We start from the raw sequence: 13,089 nt of genomic DNA, 5'->3' as shown, positions 1-13,089 counted from the left end.
TGTAGGCTCACGTGCGCACACACATACACACACGTGCACAAGAATGCACACACACACACAAGCACACACACACGCATTTTGATGTAATTACAGCAGCACTGAAACGGAGGTACGTTTTAATTTGGTGTATTTATAAACAGACATCAGTGTGGCTTTGAAGTCGATGCAGCATCTCAGGTTCTCTCCCTCAGACGGCCCATAATGAGCGTTTCATTGGCAGTGAAGGCTATGAACGCGGCACTCTGCATTAAAACAAGTCTTCACCTCAGATTTAATTTAGCAGGTGTTTCATCTTCAAACTAGTGAGCATTTTTAAAATGCTAGGCCTAAAATTACCTCATTACGCAAAGCCTTCTGAAAGACCATCACCGCAGGGTTCATCTGCTGGTGTGAACTGACTGAAGCCATCTGCAGGGGCCCAGACGTTTTAGAATGACGGATATTTCATGCTCCTTGTACTCACAGGCCAGCGACTGGGAGAGCTGTATCTGAATGCAGTGAACACCAAATATGTCAGTTAAATGCATGACGTAGTTCAGTTTTAAAATTAAAACATGCATATGAATATCATCATGTTTGCATGACATACTTCTGAAGGCAGAGAATCAAAGTGAGAAATCAAATGTTCTCACCTCAGCTGGAGAGGAATGCACTAACCTTATATTCTCATCTCTGCTGGAGAGGAATGCACTAACCTTATATTCTCATCTCTGCTGGAGAGGAATCCACTAACCTTATATTCTCATCTCTGCTGGAGAGGAATGAACTAACCTTATATTCTCACCTCAACCAGAGAGGAATGCACTAACCATATATTTCTTTCTCAGCTGGAGAGGAATGCACTAACCTTATATTCTCACCTCAAGTGGAGAGGAATCCACTAACCTTATATTCTCACCTCAAGTGGAGAGGAATCGACTAACCTTATTTTCTCACCTCAACTGGAGAGGAATGCACTAACCTTATTTTCCCAGCTCAGCTGGAGAGGAATGCTCAAACCTTATATCCTTGCCTCTGCTGGAGAGGGAATCAAAAACCTTATATTCTCAGTTTACACTTGTGGTTTCAAATGCTGGTTTCACATCTGTTTATGAGCACGGAAATACCGACGATAATCATAACAGAAGATTTAATACATAACTTTGAGACAGATTTCTGTCTCCGAGGTCAATAAAATCATGGATTAAAAGGCCCAAAAATGAAACAGGAAGGGAGAAACTGCGCTGCCGTTTTTCAGCTGCAGGGTGTTGGGGAGAGCTTAAGACAGCTGCTTCATCTCCTGCCATGTTTAACAAAACCAGCTTTAGCCTCATGTACAATTCAATGCCAAAGACATCTTTCACTTTAAAATGAAACCCATAGCTCACTGTGATTGTTCACTCACAGTATAACATTAGGTGACCTTAAAAAAGGGCATTTGTTAGATTTTTTTTTATTTTTTATTTTTTTACAGACTATGGAAGATTGTGAGTTCATCGTTCTTCTATTTTAAAGGTTACGATTGACCTGACGCAGTCCCCTCCTTAAAGCATTTACTCTATTTATCTGCTGTTTTTTTTTTTTTTTTTTAATTTTAGATGTGGAGCAGATGGCCATAGACTGGCTCACGGGAAACTTCTACTTTGTGGATCGAATCAATGACCAAATATTTGTGTGCAATCGCGGGGAAGACACGTGCGTTACAATCATCGATCTCGACCTTCACAACCCAAAAGGGATAGCTGTGGATCCATTGATGGGGTAAGTCAATATGAAGGATTTCTGGGTCGTTAAGAAGCTCCCTATCTCACCTGCCTGGGAGGACTGATGTTTCCGTGACTGTACGTCCCCATAGATCATGCACAATTGATGTATGGTTGTGTTATTATTATTGTTATTATTATTATTATTATTATTATTATTATTATTATTTTTATTGCACTGCTTCAATATTATACAATCAATGAGGAAAAGCATTAAAGCAATGTTAAAATGTTGATTTACTTAGTTCTCTGAAACCTGTTACAGCAATTTTTAAAGAAATAATAATAATATTATTATTATTATTATTATTATTATTATCACAACAAGTACTCATAAAAATGAATAAAACACATAAAACAAGACTCATTGTCTAAAGAATGAAAGGATAAACAGATGAATTTAACATAGCAACCCGACTTACACAGTCTTTTAAGACCTGTGGCAGTGTTTTGGTACTGAGACAGTGAGGCATCATTCGGTGGTTCGGGGGTCAAATAAAAGGCCGGGCTTGGAAGATTGGGGTGCCTGGTCTAGAGCACAGGCAAGGCCACAGAGTGCTTTAAAAACTGTTAAAACATTTTTACAGTTAGCTGAATTAGCTGGCAACCTTTGGCCCTGATACAGGGTAGGAATGATGTGGTCAGATATATTTGTGGATTGGAACTGACAAATATAGCCTGGGTCGGTAGGCTATATTTTAACTGTAATGTCTGAGCCTCCCGATAAGCTAGAAAGCTACTAAACTAAACCGTATATATACCATAAAGTGAGCAAAAATGTTTAAATGTACTTTATGGTATATATAGCAAACATAGCATATTCAGACTTTGTGAGTTCACAGTTTTGCAATCTTTTTATTTTTTATTAATGTTTTTTTTCTATCTCACCTCATCAGTATTAGAGTGAGCTGGCTAGCTGGTGGCTAAGAACTGTCACAGACACTACTGGTCTCCATACTGCATTATAATTATAATGGTTTTTATTTTATGTTTCACTCATAACTGATAGGACTTCTTCATCTGTCTCATTGATCTGAATCACAGCAAATCACAGTGGCTTCTGAGGTTAACAAAAAACACTGTGATTATGAAAAGCCTAGTGTGAAAGGAGCAACATGATAGCTATAATCTATCCCTGTTCAATCAGAAATATAATAATAATGAAAATAATAATGATAATAAAAAGTGGCAGCAAGCAAGTTAATGTCCTATGAGTCCTATGTTTCTGGGTGCATCCCTCATTTTCTACTTGGCAATATAATTTAGATGAAAAAAGTAATTACTGTGCAGTCCCATGGTAATGAATGTGAGTCCCTTAGGTTTATCGTATATAATGTGTGGCAATGTAGTAAAATGATTGGGGGAACTGAATGTGCAACTCAAAGGAGGCTCTACCATCATACATCACTGGTGTACACTGAGTGCTGTCAGTGGAGGTTTACACTGAGAGTGTTGTTAGTGAAGTGGTACACTGAGTGTTGTTAGTGGAGATTTACACTGACCGTGTTGTCAGTGGAGGTGTACACTGAGAGTGTTGTTAGTGCAGAGGTACACTGAGAGTATTGTTTGTGGAGATTTACACTGAGAGTCTTGTAAGTGGAGGTGTACACTGAGAGTGTTGTTAGTGGAGGTGTACACTGAGAGTGTTGTTAGTGCTGTTTTACACTGAGAGTGTTGTTTGTGGAGATTTAAACTGAGAGTCTTGTTAGTGGAGTTGTACACTGATAGTGTTGTTAGTGCAGGGGTACACTGAGAGTGTTGTTAGTGGAGTTATACACTGAGAGTGTTGTTAGTGGAGGTCTACACTGAGTGTTGTTAGTGGAGGTTTACACTGAGAGTGTTGTTAGTGGAGTTGTACACTGAGTGTGTTGTTAGTGGAGGTGTACACTGAGAGTGTTGTCAGTGGAGGTTTACACTGAGAGTGTTGTTAGTGAAGGTCTACACTGAGAGTGTTGTTAGTGCAGGTGTGCACTGTTTTGAAGACTGATCTCTCATGCACCTCTAAAGCATGCCAACAGCGGATTTTAACTTCCTCAGAGTGAAGAATTACTTGCCATTTAATGCCACTGTTAGGGAACTATTGTGTACTTGTTTTATTGCCTGCTATTGAATGATGTTCTGTAGACAACCCAACAGGAGGAAGCTGAGCTTTTGTCTTCTTTTTCGCTCAGAAGAGAATACCCTTCACGTCCACTTTCTCATTCTGATGACTTTTTGCATTTACACTTATCTCAATGTTTCCCTCTTTGAATAAATCTTTTATTTGAGTAGATTTATATATATATATATATATATGCTGTAGTTAAGTCCCAACCCGAAAATGTAACCGGCTGGAATATTGTGTTTAAATTTTTTGGATGATTGCTGTTGGGTTCAAATAAATTATTTATACTAAAAGGTTTGGGATATATATTCTGAAGTGGTGTCTTGTTCTCCGTTAAAAGAAAAGTTAAGCCTGTCTGTGTTCCTCTGCAATTGTTGGGTGTAGGTTGGTAAAAATTTGCTCAGAAAACAAACCTGAGATTATGGGTGTGAAATGTTCCCTGGCAGCCCATGGATACACCAGCACAGAACCACTGCAGTGCCTGCTCACTGTGTTTGAATGTGATCATTCACTTTTAACAGCATTTCAGTTGCATTCCTTTTATGGAAAGTTCACTTACTGGGTTTTTTAAAATATTACTTTGGTTTTTTTAATCACTTCCTATCTAAAATGTCCTGCATCACACATATAAACACATATAAACTCTCAGACAATCAAAGAAAACCACACAAATTAAAATATCTCTCCAGAAACTGAGCCAGAGGGAGCATCCGTTTGCCTGGTGAGTCAGAGTAGGAGAGCTCTCATAAATCAGCTTTATACAATGCATTCTGCGATGACCAGACTAATGCCAGTTTCACATTGCTGTAGTTAAACAGAGATGAACTCTCTGTGTCCCACAGATAGGAAGAGATGGAACTAGCTTCCAATGGCAGAGAAAGATGCTTTTTCTTTTGCTATTGACAAAGATGTTGTTTGTGGAACTGATTCCTCACGTATGGGAAGACCCAGTGAACTGAGTGTGTGGCCTCTAAGAAATCTTTATTTTCTATAGAAGAGTTAAAGCATCTTCAATACAATTCCCATTCATTATCTCCGCCAGGCAAGAGCCTGGAGGGGATTATGCGATGGTCGCATGTGTGTGTCTGTTTGTGTATCTGTCCGCAGCTAATCTTGCATACTACTGGTCCAATCAGCCTAATACGTGTTGTGCATGCTCACAGCAGGCCAAGGACCTGAATTCTCAAATATTTTGCAAATCGGTCAACAAAAAGTATTTTATTTGAATTAATTTCCATCATTGTCCATTGAAATACATTGAGTTCTAACTCCGCACTCCTCCTAACCGGCCGGTAGGGGCCGCAAGTGATCAACAACTGCTTCCATTTGGAATAAAAGACCAGCAATGTAAAATGTCAATTTCAATGTTAAAATGGCTATTTTGTTGCCATTTTCACATTGAAATTGATATTTTACATCGCTGGTCTTTTGGAATTGTTCCTGTCCAGATTCGAAACAAAAGTGCTAGACTATAACGTCAACATTAGCTCTGTCTAACACATGGTGGCTGATATGAATGAAATTAGCTGACACGTCACCACCTTTAACGTTACTTCACTGAATCGGTGTTTTTGGGATTTTCAGTGGCACATGGTAAAAACTTGTAATATTGTATTTGTCTGGTTGCATTGATTGTGTAGCCTCTATTGTTACATCAGCAAAGCTAACACGCCTGGCGGAGATCTGCACTCTACTGAGTGCACTCTTCTAGTTTTTAATGCAATCAGGAGAAAGCATTAAGTAGGATCTAGACACAATGCAGGCTGTGGCATCTCTGAACCCTGCTCAGTCTGCTATTCACCCTTCTGTGGAGCCCCCTTTTTAACACAAGCCTGAAGATGACTTACCCACAATGCAATGGTTGCTATTCTCGAACCCTTCAGACTACCGGCATAATCCTGTTCTTTTCTTTGAAAGGTAACCCTTGAGAGTTTGTTGTTCTAGAGTCAGAAATACTCTAAATATCACTGAAAGAAAGCAACTGAAGCTCAAATACAGTGAAAGTTTTTTATCTCAACTAAAAAAAATCAAATAGTGAATTTAGATGCTTATGACTGTGCCTGGTTGGTTTGGAAACACAGTGGAGCCACAGCCACAATGCTGGACAAATCGTGGTTTAAATCTGATGACAATACCACCAAAAATGCATTCTACATTGTTTTTTTCAAGGCCATTGAGAGACTCCAGAAGGACACTTGGTGACCAAATGATATTATGGGTCTTTAGAGGTGTAAAATACTATATAGTGTATACTATATGCCAGTGGAAGGTGTGCTGAAATTAGGTCTATCTGCCTGCCTGTCACCCTCCCCCTCCCTCTGCCTCTGCCCCCCCCCCCCCCCCCCCCACAAACCTTCATCTCACCTTCTGGTAGCAGCAGGTCTGGAAGACTGTATAAAATAGCTACATTAGCTATTTAGTTTGCAAATCCATTGATTGAAGTTTTCATCAAATACCCCACCCCCATCAACATGTAAACACATCCCACAATTTCACATGCCACATTTATTATTCAAAATCAGGCCTACTCTTTATTCATAAGTCTAGTCAATAATAATAATAAATATATTTTGAGAATTTAATGAGATGCTCACTGATATAAAATGGGATCAAGTCATAGAACATGCCCTCTGCTGTGGAATCAAAGCTGTTTTTACTATCCTCAGAAACGTTCACTCAGACATGTTATTTCTTCTAAGGACCCCGAATGCCTTAGACATTACAAAATACATTTTTGTTGTAACACAGAAACCTTTTTAGGCATAAAGTATCAAGAACTTTTATGCTGGTGTGTTACATTTTCAGCGTGCATTCTGAAAAACCTATTGTTTGTATACGCAGGAGAAACAGTGCATGTCCTTTCATGCAAGCCAAACAAACTATATACCGTTAGAAACACAACGTTAGAATTTGATTGGCTTAAAATTCTTCACAGTCATTGCTGTAATAGCTTGCCATTGGCTGTCAGTGTACTGGGCAGAAGTTATACTGTCCATGATGAGTCATTGCTTATGCACGGTGGGGGCCATTGGCTATGCTGAGGGACTGCTTGGTCAGTACTGGTCAGAGAAGCTTGTAGGTGGACTCATCTTGTTTCAAAGAGTCTATACAAGCCAGAGATAATAACATCCCTATGTGTACAATTCAGCGTACATGCAACGACGAAGTGGACAACAATGATAATTCCTTCAGAGAATTACTAAGTAAACCATAGACATCCTATCAATGTTTCTCCAAGTTAGCACATTGTTGGGACTAAAATGTACAATGGATATTGTTCACTGGATTCCTGCTTTTGAAAACGATACCAACTTTACCATCATCTGTGGATTTCCAAAACGCATAGAAAGGGACCACCCCCCCCCCCCCCCCCCCCCCCCTTAAGCTTGTTTGCCACACCACATGTCACAAAATAAGGAACCATTGTCAAATCGTAAACTGGTGGAGACAAATAGCAAGACAAACCCAACTCAGTATTGGATTTAAGATGCATATTAAATATACAAAAAATTAGTAATAATAGAAAAAAGACAGAACTCATAGTCTCACTTACAAATGAAGAATTACTATTTAAAATTGACTGATTGAGTGTCACAGAAACAAAAGTAAACTACACAGAAAACAATAGCCGAACAAACACTTAACTGAAAAAAAACTTTAAAAAAGCATGATTTTCTGTAATTCTGATTTAGAATCTCAGCTGGAATCACAATACTGTGATGTTTTTCAATACCAATATGCTGATGTAATATCTAAATAAATATATTCAATATTTTATGACCAACCATGGCTTGTGGTCATATGCATCCTGGAAATAAACCATCACATGGTTTGGTAACATGTGCTTGACTCAAAGGGCTCTATTTCCTGTCTGGCGTGTTGGCGTGAGGGGAGCCATCACACTGGCGAGGTGCCATTTTGTCATGGATTTTGACCATAGACTGTAAAAAAAAAATATGGACAAAGGATCGTGATGTCACCCATTGACTTTCCATCGGCTTGTGAATTGCAGTATGAAGCCACAGAAGTGCAGTTTTTGTACTGCCGTGTTGTACAAACTGGAGCCAGAGACTGCGCAGTAGAGAAAAGGGGGACCCTTCTGTGGTCATGAAATCTGGCCCAAGTCTGGGTCTTCCACTTAGTGTGGGAGAAATTCCCCTTAGTGACACAAGTAGGCAGTGCTGACTGCCCATGGTCTATCCACAAAATATTAAAATAATGTCCAAATGAAACAATAACTTAACAAATCAGCACATGGGAAGACATTGGATGAAGAAAAAATGCCTATGGCAACTATATGTTCTTGTGGGAAAAAATTATGCTTAATTATTAAATTAAGTATTTTTTCCACAGTAGTACCATTGACTTACACTGAAACGGGTGGCTAAAAGGCCTATAGTGGAGCCAACCACATTGGCACTAGTGTGCAATGTCTCTCAACATGACCAGGAAGTAAGCTTCAAAAACTAAGCCTGGTCTTCGCCCCTTGATTTTGATTTTTCTGAGCTCGTTTGGTAATTTGGTGACTCACCGTGTGCCGTAGGAGTGGGAGAAGAGGTGCTGTTGGGGGTGTGTTAGTGGAGATCACGCAGTTTTGGTGTCAGTGCAGTCTGTGATTCACACCTGCACTGCCCGCCTGCTCAGACCAAGTCTATGGTCCAAGACACAGCCCAGCGTACAGCGAGTTGCTAATTTTGGGGCTTTCTCAAGCAATGTGTACGTGATCATAACCTATTGAAAAGCCAATCAACCGTTTTTATGGATCATATGCTATCCAAGCAGGAAAAATGCATACTTTGCATTTATTGTTCATTGTCTTTTTTATAACATCAATGCCTGTATTTATTTATGTTTTTAATTGTCTATGGCTGTTCTTATACTGTACTGTGCTCCCAGGGGTACTGTGTTCTGTTCTTTTTCTTGTATCTCTCTGTAGTGAGAAGAATGACAATAAACGCAACTTGAACTTTGACAATATTTTCATTTTAATTACGTGACTGTAGTTAAAATGAACCATGTGCACCATGATGCACTGGGAACAACACTGACGTGACTGTCTCCTAAAGAGCTTTTCTACATAAAAGGCTTACTGATTGCCTAATTAGGCTGGTTACACCTGCATATGTATTCGGCCTAATATAAAGCAGGCTATGATGAGGTGATTTGTGTATGATGCTCGTCAGACAGAGCCTATTTACTGAGAGAAGATTGTGAGGAGTAGCATATTTGACAGAATGCTCGTGAGGATTAGCCTGTTTGTTTGGTAAAACAGAAGAAGGTCCGTCTCATTTCTGTGATTTGTCACATGTCTGTCTGGATGACTGCTCTTCCATTGCTGTGGTGGGCTAAGGAAACTGGCGGTATGGCAGGGCGTAAAGCACACAGCTGTTAAAGGGCGTGAAATTAGGTCATTTGATTGGCTAAGATTGAATCCAACTGCAGCACACCCACAGGTAATATATTCAGTATAATCCAGCCCATTTTCCATCTTCCCCGTGTGCCACGCCATTAGCCACGCCCAGTCTACCCACGCGCTGTGCAGCATTCCCAAAAATAGAGCCCCAAATCATACCGTGATTCAGACTCAAATATCAGAATATTGAATGTGGATAGGACGTACTCTCTGAATGTCATTGTGCCCTGTAAAATACTTTTTTTTAACGCTGTCAATCATTCACTCTGGTTAAGGTGTGCTTTGTCACGGTGCATGTGATTGTTTTATTCTCTCCATAGGAACAGAAGAATAATAATGAGTACCTGTCAGTCACTGAGCCGGTTGTATTTTGATGTAGCTAAAGTAAAATCAATCTCTTGGGCACATTGTGTTTTTTTATTTTTATTATTCTAGTGTTTATGAGTGGGAGGATTATGCTTTTGAGGTTATAAAATAAGTGAGAGAAAAAAAGGCTATATTCCTATTGGGATGAGCTGGCTTGGGTTCCTTTTAAAGCGTTCGCCTGAATATACGCAATTAATCGGTCCTGTAGAAACGCTTACACGTGAATATATTGTTTTAAGCAAGGCATTGCTCTTTTGTATGCAGTCACCTTTTTTCGCACATTTTTTTATTGATGGCTGTGACACTCGGAAGCCTGTTTTAGAGGATTTATCCCGTCACTCAGAGGAATATAGCAGATAAGGTAAAGTCTGTCTGCGATTTCCTCTCCTGCTACCTGAGGATTAATATCTCCCCCGCTGACGACGCTGAGAGCTTTTTCCAACAAGGCAACTTATTACAAAGAACAAAGCGATCTGTAAAAGGAGGACTCGATAAAGGAATCATGCTTCACTTATATATATATATTTTAAAGAGGTTAGACAGTTTACCCACCGTACGTATATATTTTTATCCAGACGGAGGGAAAACAGAGTGGGTTACAGATAGATGTGGGATCACAGTACAGAAAGTGCCGTGGCTGGGGAATCGAACCCCCCGGCAAAACAGGTGGGATTGTGTGGGGTTTGAGAGGTATCTGCCGAATGGATTATTCTACATAGTCTCCCCAAGATTTGACTCACAATTAAGCCTTTGTCAAACCACATCCAAAGTCTCATCATCCTTAGCTACGCTTTCTTTTGCATTCACTTGGATGAACACTCAGTTCTGATTGGCTTAGTGGGGTCATGAAGTCATGACCAATAAAAGGCAGTCACATTTAGGGCAGACCATGATTAAAATAGTATGTTGGGTTTCACGTGCGCATGGATTTGAAACGATAATGAAGTCATTATGGCTGGGATTTTTTTTTATAGCTATGCAATGTTAATCTGAGAGAAAGAGTTTAATTTGGCTGAATTGCATATGCTCTTAAATTGGCTAAGTGCGTTTGCCTGGGGGGTGGGGGGGGGGGGGGGGAGGGAGAATCCAACTCTGCTCTCAACTGCATCATTGATTGCATGTTGCAGATGAAAATGAGATTGTTTTAACTAAACCGTTTTGATTTGCAGATGGAATATTTTCTGCAGGCATCTGCTGCTATGAAAGGTTATATTAATATTCAGAGTTTTAATCATTACTCATATGCCAGAGCTCGCCCCCCCGGTTTTAAAAGATCCCTCTGTGGGCTTCTGTTTTTGTTTCTTTTATTTCTGTTTGAAACATAATGAAATACCCGCCTTACAAAATGGCTGGCGCCTGAAATGATTTCCGCGAGGGGACTAATGTATTCATTAGAATCTTTAATCTTTCTTAAGACGAACGGCGGAGCCAGAAAAAGAACCCATCGAGAAAGAGAATGGATGTGTAATTATTCCAGCAATGCTCCTCAGCCACCGAAAGAGGCTCCGTTGAAATATCTCCTGTGAGCTGAAACAACAATTTTCACAGCGAAACCGGGCCATTATATGGGCGATAATGCGGAGGGAGCGGAGACCGCGCGGGTTTTTAATGAGTTTCAGCGCGTTCGGCGCGGCTTCCTCTCGCCACTGCGTCTCTCGCGTAGGGCGACCAGCAGAGCCGTTCTGCCACTGATTAGTCTTCTGTGAAATTGAATCAGACTCTCGCCTTCAGTAGATCTCATTTGCAAATGAGAGATGTCCATACGGAATATGGGTGCTCATGATTTTTTTATTTTAGTTTATTTTTTTTTTTTCCAGATCACAAATGTTTTTCCTGACTTCAGAAGTTTTTAACACGACTATTGAAGTTATATTTGTTGGAGTGCCTTTGTGCGAGCCTCATAAAGAGTGAAAGAATGGCTCCCACACATTTTTATAAGAAATGATTTTTGTCAAAACTCAATGTGCCCGTTTTTGTTTTCTCTCAATATTATTAAATTTTTTTTCACAACATAATTATCTTTTATAAAATGCCTTTGATTTCTCTGTTATTTGACTACATTTAAAACGGCTTTACAAATCACTATTTTAATAAGAGCAGGTGGCAGTTTGATTATAGTGCAGCCATTATTAAACGTCCTGTTTGGGCCTGTTCATACTCGTACAGTGCTGTGCTGAGCCATGCTAGGACCAGCATTGCCATGAAACTTGACTTGCTGAATTTGGCTGTGCTCCCTTTACATTATGCACATTTAGATGACTTATACAGGTTTTTTTTTTACACAGTATCCATTTATACAGCTGGATATATAATAAAGCAATGCTGGTGAAGTACCTTGCAGTACTTATCCTGCAGGGTACAACTGCTATGCTTTACCTGGGATTCGAACCTGCAACCTTTAAGTTACAAGACCTTAACCATTATACCACTGCCCACCCGGTTGTCTGCTTCTAACGTGGTGCAGGCTGGAGCGGTGCTGTGCTTTGAGTGACAGTTAGCGAGAGAGACCACTACTGCTCTAATGTTATAAAGCTAGCGGGTACGAAACCTGACTTGGCTAGCAGCCTACTGTTACTGATGGGTAAGGCTAAATAACTAGCAAGCTAATTAGCCTCATGTTTACCTGCTGTAAACTCTGCAGAAACTGTTTAATAAGATGGTAAACACCATAATTTAGCAGCCAAACCCAATGTAAATATACAAATCCCAAATGATAGCATTACAAACATGCATTATATTATAATGTTGGCTAAGAGACAATGACAGGAATGACTTTAATGCTCAAAATGAAAGCTATAGATTTTCGGGTCTACAAACCTATGAAAAAGAGTTATGAGCCTATGAGTTGAGTAGCCTGGTTAAAACCATCTGTGAGGCAGAGGGACGAACACAGGATGAACAGTAGCATCTGTGTGCTGACCTGGGATCTGTTAAGCCTTTTGGCGCATAGTGGATGAGGTTAGGACACGGACAGGGGAGAGCTGGTTCTGGATCCGGTGAGCCTTTTAGCTCATAGTGGATGAGGTTAGGACACGGACAAGGGAGAGCTGGTCCTGGATCAGTGCTTCTGCTCTGAGGGGCTTTATGAGCACAGGCCTCACGGTTGCTCAGATGCTACTGGGCGGCGCAGAGAGACCGGAGCAGGGGAAAGAAGCTCAGGTGGCCGATGGCCTCGGCCTCAGAAAGCATCGCCGTCCGTCAGGGGGTCTCTGTCCCAGAAACCGGACTGATTGCAGCAGCACCGCGGGATCAGTGAATCCCCATCTGCCTGGAGAGCCCTGGGATGATCTGTGGGCCGAGCGAGCCGCAGAAAACAACGACGGTGCGTTTAAGCGACAGCGACAACACAGAATTCCTCAGGCGAGATGGAGAGAGAGAGGTGGGAGGAGAAACAAAATGGAGGCAGGCACAGGAAATGGGTAAAGCTGTGCTACCACCGCTTGGTGGATAATGGAGGGGGCATG

General features: G+C 40.6%; 1 protein-coding gene across 4 annotated transcripts in view; it reads left to right on the top strand.

Moving 5' to 3' along the window:
- The window catches only part of LOC118214493 (low-density lipoprotein receptor-related protein 1B-like), a 457,936-nt gene that overhangs the window by 172,220 nt on the left and 272,627 nt on the right, over nucleotides 1–13,089 (top strand). For all 4 annotated transcript variants that reach the window (XR_004762629.1, XM_035394488.1, XM_035394487.1 and 1 more), the window contains one exon: nucleotides 1,578–1,740. Coding sequence is in view for 3 of the 4 variants with exons in the window: in XM_035394488.1 (XP_035250379.1) it covers nucleotides 1,578–1,740 (163 nt within the window). In the remaining variant the exon portion in view is untranslated. The remainder of the gene's footprint in view (nucleotides 1–1,577; nucleotides 1,741–13,089) is intronic.

Source organism: Anguilla anguilla, chromosome 15 (assembly GCF_013347855.1).
Source record: "Anguilla anguilla isolate fAngAng1 chromosome 15, fAngAng1.pri, whole genome shotgun sequence".
Lineage (NCBI taxonomy): Eukaryota > Metazoa > Chordata > Actinopteri > Anguilliformes > Anguillidae > Anguilla > Anguilla anguilla.
This window is presented reverse-complemented; position numbering and strand designations above follow the sequence as displayed.